The sequence below is a fragment of the Ochlerotatus camptorhynchus genome, unplaced genomic scaffold (assembly GCF_037179485.1).
Source record: "Ochlerotatus camptorhynchus isolate MF236.1 unplaced genomic scaffold, CSIRO-AGI_Acam_v1.1 ptg000231l, whole genome shotgun sequence".
NCBI classification, from domain to species: Eukaryota; Metazoa; Arthropoda; class Insecta; order Diptera; family Culicidae; genus Ochlerotatus; species Ochlerotatus camptorhynchus.
The window spans coordinates 1805514-1831532 of record NW_027040721.1 but is presented as its reverse complement, the minus strand read 5'-3'; the positions used below and the strand labels follow the sequence as shown (position 1 = coordinate 1831532).

The following is a 26019-nucleotide window of genomic DNA, read 5'->3' as shown; positions in this document are numbered from 1 at the left end:
CCGTTGGTCCCCGGTTCATGAGTTGATGGGTCGATAGGTAGGGTCCAGGTGTGGGAGCTGCCTTCCTGGCGTCGGTAGCATTGGTGCTCACCACGGAAAACAAGATCGACGGAAAACAAATCAAGGAAAAAAAAAGACCACGAAGTCCTACGTCACCACTTCTTCAACCCCATATGACTGTCCCTTGTGGTTTTTTAAATGGCTGTACCTTTGTTCGATGAACATGTTTAAAACTGCATTTTGTTTATTTCTTATTCATTATGGGCTAGCTACTCTTTGGCATTCGTACAGAGCGCTTTACGTATCGTGCCGAGTTAGTTAAAATATTTCTGTATTCAGTCTTTGACTGAGTACAATCAATACAACAAACACGAAAACAATGGCCGAGTCGCCGTATCACCTAACCTCGAATAGACCACGTGTCAACACGCTAGTTATCGATCTAGCCAATCTACCGAACAGGAAGACTAACATGGATTTAATTGCCAAGTTTATCAGTGAGAAGTTGAAGCTGCCTTTTTCGGACATCCAATCACTGCAACATAATACGGGGAAGTCGTTGGTATTCGTCGAATGATGATCAAAATTGGACTAGAGTTACATCATTGCTGAGATCCAAGTGTTAAAGCCTTCGTGAGATTACTTTTCGGGGGATTTCAATCTATTTTATCCTTTCTTTTTTTCGGAATACGGAATTTATTACTGAGCGGCGGTTGTCTGTGCGGCGTTTCAAAGTAATCGTGACTAGTAGAAGGTTCTCTTAATTCAACTGCCATTTGATTTTTCACGGACAACTTTCCCGAATGCCGTACCCAACCGAATGGCTGGACAAAGCAACATATTCCACCCTGGGAAAATATCATAATAATAGCACGTTGTGTATCGGTGTTACCACCCAGTGCCGGAAATGATAATCAGCTTGTTCGCCTGCCTGCCCGCCAGTTAGTATTGCGATTATGCTAATGGTTAGCGCACGCCATTGGTGGACGTGGATATTTCCTCTTGTAACTTCTACACTGACTGACTGACCGTTCATCCTTTCGAATTACATTTCCATTATTTCGGTTGAATCAGCAAAATCTCAGCCCCTACGTCGCAAACATTAGCGAGAGTGGAACAATGTTTGCTTCATTGGATTTTCAGCATCAAGGTAGGGGAAAGTGGGAAAGTAAGGCTGGATTCAAAATAGCGATCTGAAAATGGAAAATGGCCTTTTGGGTCATAAGAAACGTTTCTGCAAAACATGCCGTAGGAAGATCAATCTCTTAAACCATTAATAGCTATTGAATTTCACAAGCCCATCGAGCCCATTCTATAGATACCCATATTGCAACACAAAATCAGCTAAGGTTAAAATCAGCCTTGATTTTCTGCTTTGTGATTTTGCTACTCTCAAGATCACCTAAGATAAAATCAGCCGTGATTTTTGGCCGTTCCTGATTTTGGATTTTTTGGATTTTTCCCATTATGTTTTGCGTCCATTGCTGCAATGGAAGTGCTCTGCCCCCGATGGCGATACTGCCATACAATCAAACCACAACTGTTTGTTAGGTTGTACCTTTAGACTATAGGTTTACGATGTTTTGTACGGAGAACAAGATTTCTTGGCTCGATAAGTTATAATACATTACTGATAGACCTGATTTCCTGGTAACATTTTTGACATTTTGAGCTAGGCTAAAATTTTTCAAATATTTCCACTTTAGAAAAAAAAAAAATTTAGACTAAAACTAAATGGATTCAATTTGTCTTCAAGCATTAAGTTCAATAAGTTGATTTTTAAGTGGGTGGCCACATTGCCCCATTGGAGAAATTGCCCCACTTTCCCCTACCTACATACGTTGTTTCGATCCGGAACTGCCTGAAGCACACACACACACTCACACGGACATTTATGATCTGTTTTCTCCGTTCCATTATCGTGGCAAAGCATTCATGTTTCCCCGTTTGTTTTTTTTTTTTTAAATCGAGATTCTAGTCACAGAATATCAAAAAAACGTTCGAGGCAGTCCCGTCGAACACAAAAGCGGTGGTCTATGACAATACGGCAGACTTCTGTTAGGGCCTCAGCCCACACACGTGTCGGGTTTGTGTCGGTGGTGTGTATTATGAAGAGAGTATAGTTTCCATTCTCTTCCTAAAAGCTATCAGAAAACGAGATCTCCGCTTTGACGAGCTTTTGATTTTTCCTACCGGCAACGAACACAAAGCAGACAACCATCCGAAATTGGAAAGTTTTTCGCAGTCTCGTCATATTTGGAATTCGATTTTTTTTTTCTCAACAATTTTATAGGTCACTCCAACACACTCTTCCTCACAGACGAGTCCAATCAATATGCTCGGTAATATTAGGAAGCTCAAACAAAAAAATGGGATCTAAATTTCCGTAGCAATGGAGTCCAATTAATTCCCAGAATGGTTTTTCCTCCCCCAACCCAAGGTGGCAAATTATCAACAAAGACCAACCGTCTCCAGCGTGGTCCACCCACACACGTGTAGACAACGGCCGGTGGAGAGTTGAGAAATTTGATTATTTTGCGTTCCTACTCCGAATGGAATTTAATATACAATTTGAATGGTTTCGAAAAATGCTGCATCCTTGGGAACCGGCCGCAACGTCGTCGCCATTTTGCAAGCGCACAATTTTAACTGGATTAAACTATGGCGATGGAGTGGAACAAAATGGACCAACAAAGCAGTGATTTTATCTGTTTGCCGGTATCGCGATGGTGATGCAACAGCACCCACCAGCAGCAGCGGGAGTGTTTTTGGTAAACAGTGGAAGCTTTGATGAAAATTTGTTGCATCCATTCATTTCGATTCCAGGAAGTTTATTTAGCGACAGCAGCGAATTTCCAAGCTTTTGTTGGCGATGTCTTGTGGTGATGGAATTTGGTATGTTGTACTTTAGTTGGAAGCATATTTTGAATACTGGAGGGGGGGGGGGGGCATTTTAACTTTATGTATACTGGAAAGAGAGCTTCTGATCAGCTGTTCTCTCTGTCTGATGTTCTCGTGTGGTCTGCTGAAATTCCATATTAAATCACTAAAAACCCTGGTGCGCTGAACTCATACTGAAAATAAACGTTACACTGTAGATTACATAGAAGCGGCAACAGCCTTGTACTTGATTGATGTGAATACACTCAATTCTGTTAGTACGTGATTTTTATCCGACTCTATTTTTGATCGTGTGACCTCAAAACAAAAAAGTCATCCGGAGTCTCGAGAAGCGCCCCTCACGTCACATCATCCTCTCGCTGAAGTTCAGTTCTTCCATATTCCTGCCACCACTCACTCGAGGTGAGGGCTGTCTTAAACTCGCAGAACATGAGTGTTTTAAAATCTCCAGTGAGTTTGAGGAGTTTCAGTAAGCCTGGACCGAGTATACCTCTACATCTTTACGGTTGTCACGGGAAGGACGTATTGGTTAGTGGGAAGGGTAAATTAGATCTGGATTCACATTGGAAAGTGATGCGATCTTTTAAAACTTGTTAAGCAAATGACGCGACCCAACCAACTCAGTAATGTATAGAGGCTTGGGTTTTACCCACGATCTTCTGCTCAGTAAGCAAAAACGGTCGCTCTAAGGCCACCGTGCCCCTTACATCACAACAAGCTACGACCGACGATCGTTCATTATCGGTTACAAGTAGCTATTACAATAAAATGAAATCATCCAAAGTAGTTAACATTTGTCTAAATATACTTATTACTTTTCTGAATCATTCCTCCAATTTCTGTTATTAACGATTTTCTACAATAGAGGCCTGCATATATTTACTTAGTAATGTAATGAGGCTTGGGTTTCAAACCATGATCTTCTACTCATTAAGCAAAACAGTTGCTCTATAGCCACCGTGCCCCTTACATTACCCCCATCTACGACCGACTCAACAAAAAGCTATTCAAATGAAGCGACGTCTCTGAAAGCAGCCAACTTTGTCTTCCAAACTGGATCACGCATACACCCTTTCCGAAATTCATGGTTTAACTACTCAACTTTTGGTTATTAACTGCGCTTTATGCTCTCGGAGCCCAACGATGGTGGTTTATTCTGTTGTGGGAGAGCTTGGGATTAAACCCATGATATTCTGCTCATTAAACAAAACCGATCCCTCCAGGGTTATCAAACATCTCAAAACCAAAACACCCCACGGCAAAATATGATTAAGTTTCACTTGATATGTCTAGATAGAGCTGGAATTAGGGCGTAACAGCTTTTGTAAACAATGACTTCCCTAGTTGATTTCTCGGAAATCATGGATCTCTCTGGCAAATCGATATCACCATCGAGTAGATGATGACTTCTCCTACCCGATGAATATGTTGGTTTGTGTAGGCACGCCTTGAATTCCGAGAAATCAACGAGAGAAGTTATTGTTTACAAAAGCTGCTACGCCCTAATTCCAGCTCTATCTAGATGTAGTGAACAATATTTGGTAATTCATATAGTTTTAGCGGCTGATGGTTTATTTTAAATATACTAGCGGTACTGCCTACGGCGACAACGACGGTGAATACGACGACGGCAACAGCGAATTTGTAACTTACCATTTGTCTAGAATATAACACTTTTTTGAGTGCCAAGCTTGCTTGTTCGATCGAGACATTTGTTTTCTTAACGAATCATGCTTCAACATAAACAAAAAAAAAATCATGATCATAACCGTAAAAAACCGAGGAACATGCTTCATGCGATCGAGGTCATCCCTCTGACAAATGGGAACGATGAAAATAAATCTCGAAATCAAACAATGAATCCGATCCCCAATCCGGCGCAACCGGCATCCCGCCCACGCATGCCAACACCACCATCAGATAGAGGAAATTTCCCCCTACTTTCCCAAGTTTCAATCGGCCACCGTAGCGCTGCATTCGCAGCGGTGATAAGTCCGAAATAATGTTTCAAACTGAATACATTTTTGAAATTTCAACCAAAAAACAATCATTTTCTATTTATTCAAACGAGTTTCTGTGGAAGTCAAAATATGATCCGAACAAAAAAGTAGTAATTACGGTATTTGCTGATAATGCTGAACAAACATTTTTCGTGTTTTGTTTCGAAAATATCTTCCAAATAAACAAACATCATCTAAATCTCCTGATTCGTCCGCCGACTAAATCTATTGCCACTTAAAAATTAATTTCAGTCGGAGTATTAATTGGCAGATTAAATCGTTTTTCATCTGGTGCTACACCGAGCAATCGGCCTTTTAATAGTTTTTCGTCGATGGATTTAGGCGGCCAACTTTGTCTGCTGTTTAGTCGGCAGATGATTTCAAACCTTAACATGTTTGCATTACAAAATAGTTTTATGCATTTTGTACAAGATTCATCCATGCTGACAATAAATTTCCATGAAATTACATTGAAATTAAACAATTTTGCAAACGATCAATGAAATTGTCTAGGTCTAGGTTTTGTCTGTCACAGACTTATCACCGTCGGTTAGTGCTTATTCCTGTCACCAGGCGAGCAGGAGTTTAAGTTGGATTTCTCAATAGCGGCTACCAGCCACACCAAACCGACCATCAAACGCACTCCCCCACAAAAGCAGACACGTGCGGACAACTTAGATCTAGGGCTCAATCACCTCTGCAAACAAACACGTCAATCAATGACCTCTCGCGAACCAAAACTCATCCTAAAAAACTAACAACACAAACAGGTAGAGGCATGATTCCTCTATCATTTGGTATAGTTTGTTCGCGATACTGAGCCCCTATTCGCGAGCAATCGGTGACCAACGTGCCTGTCCACAAAAGCAGCAACGCCCACATCTCAAAGCTCTCCGGACGTCCCCTCAAAAATGCAATCGAGAAATGTATAAGAACAATCTCCAACTGGAACGTACTCACCAAATCCTGGAACACATTCCCGATGCTTATTTTTCTCTCGCATCCACACCACACCCAACTGTGAAACACGTTCAAAAGCACTTTTGGTACACCTTCGATATCAATTTCATTCGTAAACACTTAATTTTTTATCAAAAATAGTTGCAAGCGAACCAACATCAACACCGATCGTGCCGAGTTCTTTCAAGCACCTTGCAGCGCGTAAATAAACTGAAATTAAAAATTATCACTTGCGATGCCACTAATTTCTGGTCCGGGAGAAAAAATCAAACAACGCAGATAGATCTCCCCAACAAACAATTTTAGCTGCAGCTTAGCTTATACAGGCAAAAATTAGCTGCATAAGGCAAATTTTGGCTGTATAAGCTAATCTGCAGCTAAAATTGTTAGTTGGGTCTTCTGATGCTTTCAAACATGATGAATCACGTTTCTTTCTCGATTCTAAAACTTCCCAGAAAGCGAGAAAACCACCAATTACACACGTATAACGGTCCGGGAGGCAGAGTGCCACCTCTAATCCGAAAAAGGCAGCCGAAAACTTTGAAAGCGAACGCACGCACAAAACAGAGAGCAAAATTTAAACACAACCGTATCCAAAGGGGTTCGAAACAGCACTGGGTCTGTTAATAAACTACGTAGACAGCTTAGGGAGGGGGTGGGGTTGGTTGGCAATTGTCCACGACCCATACGCTGGTGGAAATAGATTGTATTATTTCCACAATAGAATCTGTGGTAAATGGGCTAATCTACAATACAAACAAACTTGCGCCATTTACTATTCATTTTATTCTCGTTAGAAACTTTTTTTATATAGGAAAAACGCACCATGTTCTTATTTTGGCCACCTTTTGACGATATTTCACGTTGTTTACAATTTTGAGATGTTCAGTTTGTTGGTACAAATCATATTCATCGGGGTACATAAACATTCCGACCACAAAATGCACGAATATTGTAATTTGATCGGTTTTATGAGGTGTGGCCAAAATAGGAACCTATGGTCAATACTGGTTCACTTACCTTATATGTTTTTTCTGTATGAAAAAATACGTTTTGAACAAAAATGAGAATGAAACACGAAACGAAAATCAATTATTTTAATTCATGTGTTACAATAATACATTTTTGCCACAACATCAGCCTTACACATTCCATAAGACAAACCACATAGGTCCTATAAGAATGCATAAAAGGTATCCCAAGTAACATTGCAGGTTTTATCACGGTTTTATAGCATTCTAAAAGTCTAAATCATGGTCTAAAGAACCCTCATAAAACCAAAATTGTTACTTGGGATGTGTGACCGCTATACATTTAATTTGACACATGATCTTCATTAACTTTTTACAGGGCGTCTGCTTATTAGTTGACTTATACATTTTATGAATAATCAGCAATAGAAATTTGCCAAAAGGTATAAGGAGATTTATATCCGTGTAGGAAAATGCCATAAGCAAATGTCAAATTTCGTGAAACATGGCGGATCGTTTTGTATCCTTTCACTCCACTGAAAAATCCCGTAGGCAAAATGTTAATTTTTTGCGTGAACGGAGGGATCGACACGGTACACACGCTATTTCTTAGCAACCCAAATTTCAGAAGGATCTACTTTAACCGTTTGGTCACAAGTTTGTAGGTTTTTGTCATTTATTTTATACATTCAGAACCTTCACGTTTCTTGTGCAAAAACAGCAGTCTACCACAGAATTGATAAGGTTCTGTATCGCTGTGAAAAAGTTGTGCCGTTACGTTATGTCCACCATAGAACTACAAACAACCATACAAAACTAGGATGGCAAAAATGGGAGAAAGAACGGCCATTGCCCAAAATCGGCCTCTTTTAATATCAGGCGTCCGTGTGCTAAGACACATTTTGATTAGCTAAGTGCAGTGGTTGGTGTTTTTGAACGAGAACCAAGACCCCCCCCCCTAGCAGCAGGTAGAGTACGCTAGGGAAATTTAACGTTCAGGTAACTAAATACCCTGCACCAAAAACCGTAAATTAAGTACGTATTCGTCCTTAAAAAGGTCATTCGTCAGCACACGGCCGGCTGGCGAAATTGGAAACAGTTTCCGAGCCTAATTGTCACTATTATCTGGCCAAACGTATGCCATAATCCCGAAGGAGTTTTCCCTTCTCGGCTTGACCAAGGTGGCCTTGCCACGGTCGGCCGATCGTGCCAACGAAGGACGACGCCTGCCATCCCACCGTCCAGCAACGCCCGCTGGCCCTTCATCCGCTCGCTTCGCCAATCTGGCGAGAGTTCCGGCCGCACAGTAGGACAGCAGTCACTGTGTCGGCCATCCCGATTCACCATCAACGGCAGCAGCTACACGACATATATTATACGAAATTATGAACACAGAACAACACGCTCATAATACAGAAAGTGACGAATAAATGCACTGCGTTTACCTAATTTGGGGTATCCTACTACTGTCGTAAGAATTATTATTATTATTTATCTTTATTAGGGAGGCTTTCAGCCTTGGGCTGGTTCGCCTCCAATCTGTCGTAAGAACTCAATACTCACCATCTACCTAATCGGAGATCAAACATACAGCACCCGGTCGACTCAGGCGACAAGAGCAAGCTCCGGAACACCCAGGGTCGGCTAGCTACCGGGTAATCAGAGAGTTTCGCGATACAAAAACGAAGAACTTTCACTTTTCTTTAAACTAACAAGATGACGAATGGAAAACATCGACCTGAATCCGAACAAAGTTGTTCATTTGTCACCTTGTAAGTTCCAACTTTGTTTGTTCAATTTAGTGTAGTGTAGGATATGAATAGATCCTACTCAAATTTGGGTTGTTTAGAAATAGCGTGCAGGCAATCTCCCATCAAAACAAACTTCATGGTAAATGAGACCAACTCACATTTGAATACCGTTCAATCAAACTCGCATTGCCCCGTAGCGTGGATAGATCACCTTTTCGTGGTACGTTACGGGATGTAAGATCTACCTCCGATTCCTAGTCATGACTACTCTAACTAGGGGAACAGGATTTTTCAGTAATCAAAGGAACGCATCTTAGTCCTTGTTACTTTTTTATGCCTTGTTGATAGTGACAAGACTCGGGATAGTAGGCTCTGCTTTTGAACAAGTTTGACGTGCATTTTCTCCGCTGTTTATTTGGCGAGTAAAAAATAGGTAAATATATTTTGTCATATTTTTATAACAGTAAAAAAAACCAACCAGAAGTCGATAACAAAGAGTTCAAGCAAAGAGTCAAGAAGGAGTTCCGAAAACAAACTCCCCCACTGAACCCCCGACGTTCTTTCGTTTGCGACGACGTCACGGAGAAGCGACCCACAAGTGGTGATCCTGGAGACTCCTTTAATCACAGATACAGACAGGAAATTCCCCAGATTAAAAGAAATCACTATGGATCAAGGTGTATTTAAGGAGAGGCAACATGTTATTTCAGTTGAAAAGTATCATCAGTACGAGGTGGAGGAAGCGGTCAAGGGTGGATATCATTCTGATTCAAGCAAGAAAGATGGACCAGCAGCGCAATGCAATTTCACCATTGATATTGCTCATGGATTCATTTGGTGAGCTCGTTCCTATTAATTGATTCACTTGTGATGATGATCGTCAACAGCGTTGAACAGCCAGAAACAGTTGCAGAATTAGCTTTCCATTAATGAGAGCTTTCCATTTATTTGATTTAAATAGTTGTAAATCTAACTGCAAACACATAGACAAACAAATATCATTTTATGTTCTGTTTATAGTCACCTGTGTACGCTGCAATCAGCATTAGTTTACCAAAGCGATCAATGCTGCAAACCTTTCCCCACATTCAACATCCCAGTAATTTCTCGTGGAAGCGCAGAGGACTTCTAGGTTTCCTTCACAGCGAGTGTCATGTCAACACATTCCTTCCCATTCCCTATTTGACTTGCATTCGGACACGAACAGGTATTAGATCTGCTGTTTTTGCACATTGCGGATGAATGTTAGTCCCAAACATCATCTGTTGGTTCTTTGTGTAAATGCAGCTGCTCATGCAAGTAGTCGCTTACCCAGTGCTTCCAAATCAGGTTGGCTTGGATTAGAGATAATCGCCATCATTGCCACAGCACGGTGACGCCATTATCGTGGGTGCAAAGTGGATTGACACTTTTGAATGACCCCAGGAAGAAGTGATTCTGCTAGCGTACTAATCAAATTCCAGTTCGACATGGTCAAATAACCCTGTATCAAAGGAATTCAGAAGTATATTATTTTGTATGGATCCCTAGGGCACATCGGAGTAAATGAAAACGAGGAAACAGTATATTTTGCAGCCTTTGGCAGACTAGCAAGCTGCTACACCTGGGAGGTCCCTGCCCTGGATCTACATCATTGGCTCGTGACCACAATATTAAACTGCTGAAAATGCGGAATGCTTACAGTCAGGAAATCATTTCCTCCGGAGGATTAAGGGGGATCCCAGGAGGAGGATTGGCGACATAGCTTGATCGCAAGGGCGTAGACAAGTTCCACGTGGCCAGATGTCACAGACTATAACCACAGAGTTTGTTATCAAGATGCTTTCAATGATAACAAAATTAATTATTTTTGTGATATCCAACGAGCATTTTTTGTTATAATTCTTGTTATGTTGGCTTTCTACAAGATTGATAGCACAATCAGTTATCAAAACTTTCTGCATGGTTCACATTTCTCCCGACACACTCATCCACGAGCACCGGCACACTGTGGAAAATGATCGGAAATGAGAATCCGTGTGTTTGCGTGTGCGGGCGGGAAATTTATTTGATTATAATTATGCGCGGGCAAACAAAGGTTGATTGAATGATTAATTGTGTTTGTCCGTCGGTCGGTCGGTTGGTCGGTTGTTAGCTATCTTCAGCCCAGGGAGGGTCCTCTGATCCTAGCTCATTATTACCATGGCTGGTCTATTTTTCTTCTTCCTCAGTTGCACTAATGATCAAACGTGATGCACACCAAGTGCTAGTCCAGCAGTTGCAGTAGTAGTTTACTGTAATTCCGTTTGTTTGTTTTCCGGTAAGCATTTGCATTTTATGTGTTTGAGTGCGTAATAATTGAGCTTGCAGCCATTACCCGCGCACGACATAAACACTCAGACTTACATGATTCACTTTCCCGGTGTAGACAAAGTGGTTGCTATTTGCCATTCAGAGCCAGGTCCCTTCCCAGACAGACGATTTTTTCCCCTGCCGCGCTCAACTGGGTCGTAATTTGAGATGCACGTGTTCCCTTTTACAGCAGCAGTTGCAGCAAGTGTTTGTAATTGTTCCGGTTGCACACTTTGAACTTGGGTATTCATTAAAAGTTCCTGCTAGCAAGAGTAAATCCTAAATTGCTAAGCTCCCAGCCAGGTGCTTGTGCACGTCGTCGTCGACTGGTTGTGTTGTTGCAGTAGTTTGTTCACATGACTGGCTTTTTTGTCTGAAGTGGAGCCCCCTTTGTGCGAAAGGATCGTTCCATCCAAAAAATAACGTTCATTTCGATACATCGAAGCTTGTTTAGAACAGACACCGACAGCTACAAAATTCGACAGAACTTCCACATCCATTTTGGGAAATGTAACATTTCAACTTTCACATTCAATCCGGCAAACTTTTCCAATCTCACTCGACCGAGCTTTATTCTTGAAACAGCCACTTCAGGCTCCACCGGAACCAGAACGGATTGGATTAATGTCGAATTTATTCATATTCAACAGCTCTGACCTTGCTCACCACCACCACCACCGGCAGGGCGGCGAGTTCAAAGAGCACACACATTTGCAAGCAGAGTGAGAGGAGACTTTCGGTAAACTTCTGTCCGACTGTCTATCTGTCAGTGTCTGGAAAGTGGAACGTACGCCTCAGAACCACCCGGAAACCACTTTCATCTGCATGAATATTTCGTCGATTCTGTGGCAAGGGGGTTCCGATAAGGCAACAGAAAAGCTAGTTAGAAATTGGACAAACACACCCGGCCCGCCGACCAGTATAATTGTGGGCAAGTTTAAATATGATATGTCCATATTCAAACTGAGACTATTCTCGACTGGGGGTGGGGGGTTGTAGGTTCGTATATTGTTTTTTTTTTTTAAATCATAGTCATTCCCCGGGGGAACCTGTAGCCCGTAGAAAAGATTGGACAATTTTCACCTGCAGATATCTACAAACAGTTTGATTTTTTTCATAATTGCTTATGCAGCGCACCTATTTTGATTACACTGCTGATATGCTCAGTTAACTTGAATGCTTTTACTGAAATAACAATCGAGTTTAGTCCGAGCAGGTGCTCAATTTACAACATGGGGATACCTCTCAAATCCTTAAAAAAAATTAGTACAAACACGCACATTCATTTTCCGTAAATATCCAATTTCACTGCAATCCAGCAAAGACATTATAATGAAAGCCCACTCTCAAAATTGCGATTGTGGTGGCTTCCGAAATGACCACTCATCACTCTGTCAGGCAAGCAGCACTTCCACTGTTTCCTCAATCAGAGTGTCTGCGGTCGGAGTGGAAATGAACAGAGCACCCGAACAAAATCCCATAAGGAAGCAGCTGTTCGTTAGCTCTCACCCTCACCACCTACCAACACCTATCGGTCTGTTCAAACACACTCAACGCATCCAGACGAACAACAATGAAAAATGATGAAACATTTTGCGTTTAAAAAGCGTTTGTGCGAATTCAGAAGCTTGGCGGGGCTGCCGGAGCGGGGGGGGAATCGGTCGTTACAACCAGATAAACATTTACATAATCAAAACTGGTTCTGCTTCCGCGCCGCGCGCAAACACACTCATTTCGGAGTTTGCACGGGAAGCAGCGAGAAAGGGCCTCGGAAAAGCAGTTCCATAAATCTTCATCCCGAAAAGCGTAATCACATCGTCAGGGTAGAAAAAAAAAGTATCCTCTCCGGGCGACGGGAGGAGCGGTGGAAATAATGGAAAACGGAGCTGACAAAGAATCGTTATAAACTTGCAAAAATATAGAATTTCATCAGTGTGTAGAATGAGCATTCTGAAACGGTAATGTTCGGGGCTTCGGTTCGTTCGGTTCGTCGGAAAGTGGGGCCAAAAAAAAATATGTAGCAACACGAAAAACCCCCGTGGGAAATAACGACGGAATCACCTTCGATTGTGCGGGAATTTTAAGGGCGGTGGATCTGTTGGAAGACGTTTGAGGATAACATTTAACCTGCAGTAATGCAATGGGAATGGAGCTGAAGTGTCAAAATGTCTTCAATGTCTTCTGCTTGGTATATATGGTTCATAGAATTCACAGATCACTAATTCTCTCTAGGATTTCAAGCATTCCTATGGATCCAAAAACCACAGGTATATTGCAATGCTGATGCTTTGATGACTGTCACCCAAATTCCGAAACTGCGGAGACTCCGGAAATACACATTGAACTTTATAGGTGGCTTTATCTTCAGTAACAAATAAATTTAAAAAAAATCAGAGGAATGTTTTTCGACGCAAGATTACGTCTTTCGGCAACATATTGGGGGTGCAATTTCAAAAAAAATCGACCGCGTAACGAAAAGTGGTCAGTTTTTGACTACTTATAACTCTGTCAATAGCGGATGGATTTTAATTCTAAACAAGCCAATCGATTGGACATTTTGTAACAGTTACGTTAGTTAGTAGCATGAGCAAGCAACATAATAGGTAATTATCAGTTACCGTGTAGCCAAGATAAACAAATGGAACGCAGCCAGTAACACATTTGCAAGAAAATGCAAGAAGGGAGATTCGCTGCCTGTCGCTCTGCCGTCCTGTTGACAGTTCCGAACGATTTCCGCTTGGCGAAGACTGACATAGCACGGGCAAGACATCATTTCGGTTTGGTTCGTTGCAGTGAAACATGGTGTTTGATTCTCCGGCACTCCATCCACGTAAAAAGTGACGGCACGTGTGCAAATTTTGGAGCGAGATTGCCGGATCACCCGCCGCTGAAAGACCACTCCGATCCGTGAAGTGAACGGCGCGAGTGCAAGTCAAAGCATTTTGGCAAACCGTCGTCCTTGTCAGACCAACGCAGGACCAACCACAGTACCATCGGATACGTCAGAGGGTTTTTCTAACCAGCAGGAACAGGTAATTTCCTCGCGTTCGATCGCCAGGCATCCAGTTTATTGATACTGAAACCTTTGTGGGTTTCACAGCCGGCACGTTACGCCCACAGCAACCGCCAGAGCAGGTGTTGATCAGCCGGATCCACTGAATTCCATCGAGAGGTAAATTAACCCATAAATCACTCTCTCACTAAGCGCGTTGACCATTCGATGACCTTCAAAAGACACGTGGCAACATCCGCCCACCAGCACGATCGGAAGATTGGTTTATCGAATCGACAGAGAAACTCGGCCACTAGGTAATTGGCACCGTTAAGTTGGTTCTGTTCACGTGTGAGTGACAACGTGTGTCTTTGCAGCAGACAGCAAATATCCGGCGTTTGGAGGAAGTACGACAGATGATTAGTCGGCCAAAAGCAACCGGTCAAAAGTATTCGGAAAGAAGCCTTCACCGTGAATTAAGTGATGATGCATGTAGGAAACCACACGCATGAAGCTAACCGCACTGCGCTGCAGGGCTTCTTTTCTTGCCATTCTCTTGGACGTCCACGGTGCTGGTCGAACGGATCGAGTACGTTGGTTCCTTGTTAGAATCAAGACGAATACGGTGCCGGAGCGGCCATTGGTCCACCGATCATAGACGAGGGAATAGTTGCACACATCTCGTCGGCAGTAGTGATCCGTCGAACACGGAGGAACAGGAGATCCACTTCTAATAGCACATTGGCTGGAGCGGTCCGCCGATCACGGATAAAGGCTCGGTACGCCCAGGTCGCCCTCATGCGAGTGGAGCAGATGTCAAGGCTAAGTGGCCTCCAGTGACGAAGCGACTTCATCGAGGCAATCTATCCCCAAGCGAGTCAACGTGGAGTAGGCAACGGCGACAGGCATCGGTATGAGTGAGTGCTCTAATGTTAAGGAATTGAAGATAGTTCTAAGCGCTTAGTAGGGCTATAGGCAGTGTGCAGATATAGATTAAATAGATATCATCATGCTATGAAAATTCGATGCCTAGTGCTTTATTTGGTTTTGGGAAGACTTTACAATTTTTCTACGAATCTACTAAAACGAGACCTTTATAAATTTTCAATAGATCAATATTGAAAATTACACAAATGTCCAACTGTTGCAATGGTGATCAAAATTATCACTGATTGCCTGCAAAAAGCGCTTTCCCTAGCACAGATTTCAAAATCGAATTCCATCCGGTCTCGCCAAACGGTGATTTCAATCACCGTGTGTGGTGGTGTCTGATCGGTCGTCATCATCATCAGAAGCAGCAGTGCTTTCGGCGCGTGGCGTTATACATTGTTCTCCAGTACACAACGAAAGGCTCCCCGCAAGCAGCTAGCTATCAAGGCTGCCCTCAAGAGCCCTCGATTCACCGAAGAAAAAGGAAGAAGCCACACTGCTACTGATCGGATTCAGTTGCTCGTCGTGAGCCGCTATGGGTCATCTATGTCAAGCTCGTCACCCTCGTTCCAAACAACATACAGCTCGCTGACTGAATACCACATGAACGTGTCAATTAACCAGAAACACTTCGAATTAAGATAGGGTTTTCTCCAAGACGCTAGAAAAAATCGAATAGATCTCGAATTCTTATGATTTTAACAAGAAATTCCTTCTTTTTCTATCGAATAAACCAAAAAAATCGCGTGTTTTGTGCACGAAAATGCGTAATTTTGTCATCAGAAAACGAGGCGTTTCAGTGCTGGGAAAAAGTGGTTTCCCTAACACAGTCCCCAAAAATTGATACCGAGCACGTAATCGTTGGTCAAATCTACGGTCGTGGCTTGGATGCAACCTCTTACGTTTTTTTTGTTTCGAAATATGCATATTTCCCACAAATTTTATTTATGATTAAGCTTTTGAAATTGTTGACTTTAAAGCTATAATACTTCAAGAAATTTTCAAAAATATGGAGTCGAATTCTTTACACAGTTTTGATGGCTCATAGAATTTCATTATAATTTCTTAGGATCTCACTCACGGGAAGTTCTGAAAAACTTCAAATGCAATCTGCTTTCAATGTAGTTCTTATGAATTTTAGATTTCATTTTAGATAGTTATGAGTAGAATTTCAATAGAACCCTGAATTGAATTCAAAGCTAATTTTAATGAAAACTCAAAGGAATTTCTGAGAAGCAGAACTCCTGCGAAAATTCCAAGGGCATTCTGAGGATAACTTCATGACGTTTGTGGGGGGGGGGGGGGGGACGAATCCAGAGCATTAATCCTTGGTAATGTTTGGAAAATACGTAGGGGGATGCTAAAAGGAGGATTAGTATTAAATCTGAAATAACTCCAGGAGATCTTCAAAGGAATTCGGAAAATGATTCCACGACAGTTGGCCAAACAAATTATCAGAAGCAATCGAAGGAATATATGAGGAGAAATGCAAACAAATTCTTATGAGACTTGCAATGTGAGAAGAATTCCAAGAGAGAAGGAGTGAGATTCAAAGTTAATTCGGAAATGAATTCAATTAAAATTATGAGAATGTATTTTGACGCAGACTTCGTCTTAAAGGAACGTACAGGGGTCTATCGAAAATCTAAAATTGCGACCATCACTTAAAGGTGTTAGGTTTTGAACGGTTATAACTTTGTCATTTATAGATGAAATTAAAATTCAAATATGCCAATCGATAGGAAATAACTCTTTGAATCTGCAACAATAAATGTTTTTTGCAATTTTTCATAAAACACTTTTGAAAATGTACAAATTCAAGTGATAAAGGGTGATACGGTCAAAATTTGGTCAATATCAACTTGACGTATTTCTTTCAATTTTGCATTTAAAAAACCTGAACACCCCTCATTTTGAAGGTGTGTGTGTGTAGAATGTTGCTCCTATTTTGATTTTGGAATTCACTCTTCAGTTGTCAAAATGCCGTCCAAGCAAGAAGAGCAGCGTATCAAAATTTTGCTCGCGCATCGCGATAATCCGAGCTACTCGCACGCAAAGTTGGCAAAATCGCTAAAAGTTGCCAAATCAACCGTTACAAATGTAATTAAAGTGTTTGGGGAACGTTTGTCGACAGCCAGGAAGTCTGGATCGGGGGGAAATCGAAAACCGGAAGCCGCTGAGACGACAAAGAGAGTTGCCGGTAGTTTCAAGCGAAACCCTAACCTCTCTCTCCGAGATGCCGCAAATAGGCTGGGTGTATCGTCTACAACCGTGCATCGAGCCAAAAAACGAGCCGGACTATCGACTTACAAGAAGGTAGTGACTCCAAATCGCGATGATAAACAAAATACGACGGCCAAAGCGCGATCCCGGAGGTTGTACACGACGATGCTGACGAAGTTTGACTGCGTGGTAATGGACGACGAAACATACGTCAAAGCCGACTACAAGCAGCTTCCGGGACAGGAGTTTTATACGGCAAAAGGAAGGGGAAAGGTAGCAGATGTTTTCAAGCACATGAAACTGTCAAAGTTCGCAAAGAAATATCTGGTTTGGCAAGCCATCTGTACCTGTGGCTTGAAAAGCAGTATTTTCATAGCTTCCGGGACTGTCAACCAAGAAATTTACGTGAAAGAGTGTTTGAATAAACGTCTGCTGCCTTTCCTGAAGAAACACGGTTGTTCCGTACTGTTTTGGCCGGATTTGGCATCTTGCCATTACGGTAAAAAGGCCATGGAGTGGTACGCCGCCAACAACGTGCAGGTGGTTCCCAAGGACAAGAACCCTCCCAACACGCCAGAGCTCCGCCCAATTGAGAAATACTGGGCTATTGTCAAGCGGAACCTAAAGAAGACCAAAAAAACTGCTAAGGGCGAGCAGCAGTTCAAGGCAAACTGGCTTTCTGCGGCGAAGAAGGTGGACAAGGTGGCTGTACAAAATCTGATGGCAGGGGTCAAGCGTAAGGCCCGGCAATTCGGATTTGGAAAAGCGGAAGCCTAACTGAATATTTTTCCTGAATTTTATACTAATTGAACTTGAAAAAGAAATTTAATTTGATTTTTTAAATAAACGATTTCACCGATTTACACGCGTTTTCCCTTGACCAAATTTTGACCGTATCACCCTTTAATCATAATGTGGTTGTCATGTCGTCCTAATCGAGTACCACTTGGTTGCACATCCTTAAAAGTTATAAAACAGCGCTGCTGTCGTGCCTCACCTCATGATCGATTCTCTGCTTGACCGTCAAGCAGTTCAGTTCGGTTTTTGCTCGCTCTGTCGAGTTGCTCGATAAGTTTCTAGTTTGTCCCAAACGTTCGCAGTTTTACCAACAATCAATACGAAACTAACGATTTTAAATTGGCTCACCACTTTAGTAGCCTATTGGTCCCAAGCAAACGATTAACGTACCCTATTCTAGTTGAAATTCTATTACTACATTATGTTTGTTTTGATAGGCTATGAAAGTTTGACAGATAACATCAGGGGTGTGTGGATTCATGCAGAACATGCAGGGGTGAGTGAAATAGCTTGGGACTGCTTGGGACCGTTGTTCTGGTACTGAGTGAGCCAAAAATAATAATGATTTTTTCGGGACCCAGTGGTCTTAGAGTTACCTCTATGGTTTTACTGCGCGTTTATTCGCGTCGTCAGTGTAGGACCGCTCGCATCGTATGATGGGAAGTCAGCAGGCTCCGATAGAAAACGGAGAAGAACAGTGGTGAGGGTAGCACGAGTGTACCTATTTCAAATAGGTACGCTACTCTTCCAACCGATGTTGGGAATATCACCTCCGACACGGTGAAGCGAACCAAGAAGAGGGCGAAAAAACCGCCTCAGTCCAATGGTGCAAGTGGACGTGACGATGCCATCTCGGTGATTTCGGCGACGTCGTCATCGACGAGAATTCTGTCGGCCCGAGTGCGGTAAACGTGAAGCTTCTTCCACTGGTGGCGAAGAAAGTGTCACTCAAAACACCCATTGGTGATTTCGCATCGCTGGGAGTCGCAGCTGAGTACAATCTCAGCAAGGTCAGCACCAAGGTGATGCTCCGTACGAAAGTGGAGTATGGAGTGGCCTGGCGAGGAGCCCTTAAAGGTGGTAATCAGGGGTCTACTTCGACCAAACTTCGACCCCAAGACAATCGAAGAAGAAATCAAGGACCGGTACAAGTTGGCCCTAATCGCTGTGTTCCGGATGACGAGGAGAGACGAAAGCGTGAAAACCTACCCTATTGTCTTTTCCTGGGACGGTGACACTCAATGCGCTGCAAGCCATCCGATCGATCTACTCCATCATCATACGGTGGGAGCCATACCATGGCGGCCATCGTGACGTAACGCAATGCCAGCGGTGCCTCAATTTTGGACACGGTACCCGCAACTGTGACATCAAGCCACGCTGCCGAAACTGTGCTCAAGAACACGCCACTTCTGACTACCCTGCGGATGGAGCCGTAGCATTAAAATGCACCAACTGTGGTTATGTTCATCGCGGCTCGGACAGAAATTGCTCCAAACGCGAGGACTTAAAATGCATCCGAAACCAGGTGGCAAACAACAATAAACCAGGCCGCAAGAAGGACAAAACCCTGGAATTCAAGGCGGAGGATCCACAGCAAAGACAAGCGAATTCGCGGGTGCAACCCGCTCTCCTCAAGAAGCATCCGGTGATTCTCCCGGACAAAGATCTCCACCCTCCCTGGATTCTGGAGACAACCAACAGCGCCAAACAACAACCCCGATCTGATCTGTAGTGGATGAACTGATGGAAATTTTCGTCAACATGTGCCGTAAGAAACCCGAGCAGATCCAAGTACTCGGTAAGTTTATCATCCAGTATGGCGTCTAAACTGCTAACTATTGTCACCTGGAATGCTTGCTTTGTAAGAGCAAACAAGATTGAGCTTGCCGAGCATAGCATCGACGTGGGCCTTCTAACCGAGATCCACCTAAAGTCCGGCGACAGCTTCTGATTGCCTCACCACCATGCTTGGCATACACAGTTTTGGTCACGAACTGCTCATTTGCTAATAACTTTGCAGACGAAATGACAGAGTTGACGAAACATAGTTCTGTTTGAAGCAGTCGATAGAATAGAGTTTAAGCTTGTTATAGATACGTAAAAACAAGGAGATTTTAATTCTAGTAATAAACTGTATTTGTTTTTGCGTTGTAAAAATGGAGTGAGAAATGCTCGCTGCACATGTCGGTCGTCTTTGTCGAGAAAGGAATCAATCTACAAGTTGCCTCACATCCACACTTCTGTCATCGAGGCTCTGAGGTTGGAGGTGGAATCGCCAACTGGTAATGTCCGGTTAATGTCTGTTTACTGCCCTCGCCATTGTGCTTCCAACGACGGATTAGCAAGCATATTCAAGAACGACCTGACCACCATCACGCGTACTAGCTCCCGATTCATCGTTGGGGCCGACCTGAATGCCTGCCATGAAGCTTGGCGGAACCTACCAGCGGAACTGGAACGGATGTTTTTTGTTCGATCACGCTCTGTACACTGAACTGTACACCGTGCAGTTTCCAGACGAACCAGCTTTCATCTCTCCGGCGGGAAATCCCTCCACCCTGGACTTTTTCCTGTCGAACATCGGACTATCCAAACCGGAGGTGCACAACTATCTCAGCTCTGACCACTAACTGGTGGTGGCTGAAGTCGGTATCAACGTGGTTCCTGCTAGAAGGGGACGGCGTAAAGACTACCACCACGTCAACTGGGTGCAGTTTGGACGTGTGGTTGGCATCGACGAAGATCCGCCGATTGACACCGTAGATGACATCGACCGGTCGTTGGAAGGAGTCTAACAGGCCATATCCGTGGCTGTCTGGCACGATGGGCTTGTATGTAAGCTTTGTAGCTTCAACGTTCCTTTGCATCTTGTTAAAATCACCCGTAACTACATCCAGCAAAGGTTAGATCCGTCCAAAAGAAACGTGTGCAGAAACGAAAGGGTAACCTGATTAATGGTGGACGAAATTTCCTCCAGCTGCCTGTTACATGCTCCCCGATAAAATCAAAACCAGAATTCAAACGGTTTAAAGTTCAATCCCACCCTAGAAACAACGTCCTCTAACTAGGGCATCTGATCGCCTCAGAAGTACGTAACCTCGAAGACATCACCTAAACCTATCGTTTTGCTGTGTTTTCCGCAATGTACTACCAATGAAAACCATCAAATATCCACCCACTCCAGATCAGGTTTGTGATTTAGATAAGCTTCGCATTTGCAGTTCCACCACCCAGTGGAAACTAACGATTTTAAATTGGCTCACTACTTGGCTAGCCTATTAGCAACAATCAATACGAAACTAACGATTTTAAATTGGCTCACCACTTTAGTAGCCTATTGGTCCCAAGCAAACGATTAACGTACCCTATTCTAGTTGAAATTCTATTACTACACTATGTTTGTTTTGATTCGCTATGAAAGTTTGACAGATAACATCAGGGGTGTGTGGATTCATGCAGAACATGCAGGGGTGAGTGAAATAGCTTGGGACTGCTTGGGACCGTTGTTCTGGTACTGAGTGAGCCAAAAATAATAATGATTTTCTTCGGGACCCAGTGGTCTTAGAGTTACCTCTATGCTATTAGTCCCAAGCAAACGATTAACGTACCCTATTCTAGTTGAACTTCTAGTACTACACTATGTTTGTTTTGATTAGCTATGAAAGTTTGACAGACAAAATGAGGGGTTCGTGGAATTTCCTATGTTTTGAGGGGTGCATCGATTAGCTTGGGACTGAAGATAGTACCAGAGCTGAGCCAAAAAGATGAGCACGTTTCTTCGGGAGCTTCTGGTCTTAGAGTTACCTCTATGGTTCTACTGCAGGCAGAACCCTGTAGTTGTTGTTGAACAGCAAGTTGCTAAGTTTCGCTTCTTCCGCAAATCAAATGTTATAGAGTGAGCAAGCCCTTGCTGACTTTCCATGAACTGATCTGTAGGCCACCCATCGCATCGGGGCCTCTTGAGATAAACTAGTTCTCTTCTGTCGAACAGAAATGTGTGTGCTTGATGTCGGACTCAAGGAGTGCAATGTAATTGCACTGATCTGTTCCTATGAATCCTATTCTATTGCGCTAAGGCAACTGTCCAAAGGTCCAGATCTTATGGAATATTTGAGGTTAACGTATCAACATCCTCCAGCAGTACAGGTACTTGTATGGACATCCCTATAAAGTCTTGTGGATTTCCCACCGTTGTCCATACGCAATTCAAACCAATGACCAAGAATATCTGAGGAAAACCGCATGGGAAACGATGAAATTTCGATCCCGGAAGACCCTTTGCAAGACTGGGATTTGAACCTAAACGACGCTTGTTTTTTCATTATTGTTTATTCTGCATGACAAACTTTGTCATCGTTCAGAGGATTTTCGTCCATACAGTTTCGCATTCCATACCGTACCGTCCAATTGGACGACCACATCTTCCAGTCATTTGACCTATGGTCGCTAGAGGTAACCGACCTTGACAAGACCTTCTCTACCGACCATAATGTGGAATCAAAACCAGCTGGGAGTTTCGCTACGAATTGGATGAGATTTATTGGTTTTGAGAAGATTCATGGTGTATAAAATACTTACAGATTTTTTCTTGGATTTTTTCGAAAACTGGCAAGACATGATCCTCGAACCCATCATGACACCTAAGAGAGATTAGTGACGTTTCACGCACGCACACTAGCGGGTGTATCGCTGTGTAAAGTTGTTTATTATTTTCCTCTGGCTAACCTAAAAATGTATGCAATTAGTTCTGTCAAAATGAGTTTGACAGCGATTTGTTGTGTATTTTCCTTGCTCTCACATATCAAGACCAACAATTGAAATGGCCTTAACTCCATTTTGTAAACAAACCTTGTAAGGTCATTTTCTCGCGAACCGCAAAGGCAATGAACAGGTAGGGGAAATTCTCCTCAACCCGATTGTGGTTTAGGTTTGCGAATAAAGGTTTCGGTTCGCGAGAAAATGGCCTTACAAGGTTTGTTTACAAAATGGAGTTAAGGACATTTCTATTGTTGGTCTTGAAATTGCAATTATTTGACAACCGTTATAGCAACAATCAATACGAAACTAACGATTTTAAATTGGCTCACTACTTGACTAGCCTATTGGTCCCAAGCAAACGATTAACGTACCCCATTCCAGTCGATATTCTAGTACTACGCAATGTTTGTTTTGATTCGCTATGAAAGTTTGACAGATAACATGAGGGGTTATTGGTTTTTTTCTGTTTCGAGGGGTGAATCGATTAGCTTGGGACCGAAGAGAGTACCAGAGCTGAGCCAAAAAGTTGAGCACGTTTCTTCGGGACCCTCTAGTCTTAGAGTTACCTCTATGGTTATAACATGTTATAACTCTCCAGTCTGAACAAGGCATAAGCTATGTAGCCAACCTTAACAACGATTGGCAAAACGTCAACACTCGACAGTGACGTTGTTTTATACTATAATGTCTGTGTCCTAATTGTCAACTTGCGACTGAAGAAATCAATTACATCCAGCCACGAGCACAGCACGCTTAGATATGTTCCCTCTACCATTCCATAGCAAAACGATAAAATGGTTCGCAGAATTTCATAAAAAATGGTAGTTTGTTCCTTATCGCAAAATATTGTATCCAACTTTATTTTATTTTGTCATAAGGATGACCATTTCCATGGTGGGGTGGTCTAAGAATCGATTTTTTTAAATGACTTTGTTAAAAAATTTATAATTTTTGAACCATCCGACAGATTTCAAAGACCAAAGTATCAAATGAAAGTTAATTAAAAAAAAGGCTTCAGAAAAAAATATAATGATATTAAAGAAATGGGATTTTGCATTGCAAAACATTGATTGTATTTTTTTTTCACGGTCTGTAGACAGAGAGCGCAAAACGTTTATATGTTTTCCCATTAATATTTATGCTTTTTAACCAAAGGGTAGGTCACTTCACGCACCAATCTTGGGTTAACAATTTTCTCAGTGTGCCGCAAGTGTGCCGCAAGTGTGCCGCAAGTGTGCCATAGGTGTGCCGATTATGCCGGCAGTGCCTGTCTTTGAGAAAGCTGCATTTTTTTTTTGTAAAATACGAATATTATGGTACATATGGCAACCCGGTATTTCTGACAGCCAGGCTTGATGAAACTCCTCAAACTCACTAGAGGTTTTAAAACACTCTTGTCTTGCAGCAGCAAACCTCACTCTCATTTTATCCCCCTTCGCTCACAAGCTCTGAAGCTCAGTGGAATGATTTGGCAGTAGGCATTGACAATCAGAAAAATGCTACGCTTGGCTATTTCTATTACTATTTCAAATTCGCGAGTGAGGCACCATCAAGCCTGCTGACAGCTTAAATGTTTTGGTTAGCATTCACAACGGCCCCGACTATGTCGAATGTCGTACTTGATAAAGATTCCTTCTACCGACGAATAAAACGCCTCTACTCCAACTGGAAGGAACCCAAGGGGTAGGTCACTCCGCACACCAATCTTGGGTCATCTTTTTTGTCAGTGTGCCGCAAGTATGCCGATTGTGCCGGTCATAGAGCAAGGTGCGATTGTTTTTAAAACACCCATCCCGGCAACCCGGTATTTCTGTTTTGTGATCCATAGGGAAATAAAATTCCTGTGTTTTAGTGTTTTATAATGCCCTCAAAGGCAGACCAGAAACCTAGCCTTTCGGCCGGAAAGAGTTGAAACCGGTGGGAAGCATTGTTGGAGACCGACTTTAGAAGGTGATGAATAGACTTATTTTGTTTGTTGTGTGTAAGTTGCAGCATTATTTGAATTAACGGTTCTAATGAGGTCTGATTAACTGCCTCTTTCTCTTGAGCCCACTCTGGAACCTACATTTCGTATTTAGATCTATAAGTGAACTGCTGGTCTGAGTTCCTCTGGTATATTCAATTAGAAGATGTTCCTGAACATACAGTCAAACAGCACGTAATGTTCTGAACAACTTCAATGACAGTTGTTCAGCAGTGCTCCCATTTTATTTACAACAATCTAATGCGTATGAGATTGTGCCGAAGGTATGCCGAAAATGTGCCGATGGATGTGCGAAAGCTGTGCGGAATATAATTTCGACACAATGTACTGAGTGACTTACCCCTTGAAGGAACCAGAGTTTTCCCAAGATGATTCGTTGCAGAAGGAGGATTGTATTCTGACGGCGGTCGGCGTAGACGAGGAAACCATCTACAGCAAATCCACCTCGCTGCAGACCTGGCTGCTGGGATACGAGCTGACCTATACGACTACGGTGCTGTGCGAAAGGTTCATCTTTTTCCTGACCAGCAATAAGGTCTACTTCTTTAAGCAGATCGAGAAGGACGGTGTGGAAGCTGCTGGTTCGGGATAAGAACGATGAAGACAAGGTCAATTTGGAAATCTGCTGGGCGTCTTCTCTAAGGGCAACTTCCCGGGTGAATTATTTGAATCGTGGTGAGCCTTCGTCAACGATAAGAGTTTCGACACGGTGGACATCAGCGTCCCAATCAGGTAGATCATGCGCTCTAAGGAGGACTCTGAGGTAATCACCATCAAGAAGGCCTTCCTGGTGACGGTAGACGTATTCAAAAAGTACCTCAAGAATCACATCATGGAGATTATCGAAGCTGATGAGAAAGTAAAACATGCCAAACTGTCGGAGGGTGTCGAGCAGGCTCGGACGGACAAAAGGTACGTCTCCGGTGTGGATACCAACTAGTTGGACATGTGCTACCCGGCGATTATCCAATCGGCTGGCGATTACAGCTTGAAGTTCAGTGCATTCAGCGACAAGAGCTATCTGCACTTCGGATCGATCATCTGTGCTCTGGGTGCGCGTTACAAGTCCTACTGCTCCAATGTCATCCGAACGTTGCTCGTCAATCCTACGCAACCGATTCAGAAGCACTACACCTTTCTGCTCAATCTGGAAGAGGAACTGCTGAAGATGATGATTCCGGACAAGAAGCTCTCGGAGGTTTTCGACTTCGGAATGGATTATGCCATCGGGTTGGAGTTCCGGAAGAATTCGAGTAAGTTGTAAGTTAATTACGTTGAGTGGAAGCAATAACAATTCCATGTGATTATGCCGTGAAAAGTAGTTCGGCCTTGTAACGACCCTACTTTTCAGCAGCAAATCACCAGCACTCGGTCAATTGGTCTACCACACAAAACTCATTTGAACAATACCGAACTG

The 26019-nt window shown here is 42.9% G+C and overlaps 2 protein-coding genes across 5 annotated transcripts in view; both read left to right on the top strand.

The window, feature by feature from the left end:
- The window catches only part of side (sidestep), a 671279-nt gene that overhangs the window by 87819 nt on the left and 557441 nt on the right, over nucleotides 1–26019 (top strand). The gene's annotated exons all lie outside the window — the stretch shown is intronic.
- Nucleotides 25342–25866, top strand: LOC135704134 (FACT complex subunit spt16-like). Its single transcript, XM_065225573.1, has 2 exons — nucleotides 25342–25514; nucleotides 25590–25866. Exons 1-2 carry the CDS (start codon nucleotides 25342–25344, stop codon nucleotides 25864–25866), a joined length of 450 nt encoding a protein of 149 aa, XP_065081645.1.

What these genes read in the sequence shown, in the direction of transcription:
- LOC135704134 (XM_065225573.1), top strand. Translation starts at nt 25,342, where the DNA reads ATGCGCTCTAAGGAGGACTCTGAGGTAATCACCATCAAGAAGGCCTTC. An exon ending in CAGGCTCGGACGGACAAAAG is followed by an intron (nt 25,515 to 25,589) that starts GTACGTCTCCGG and finishes TGGCGATTACAG; the next exon opens with CTTGAAGTTCAGTGCATTCA.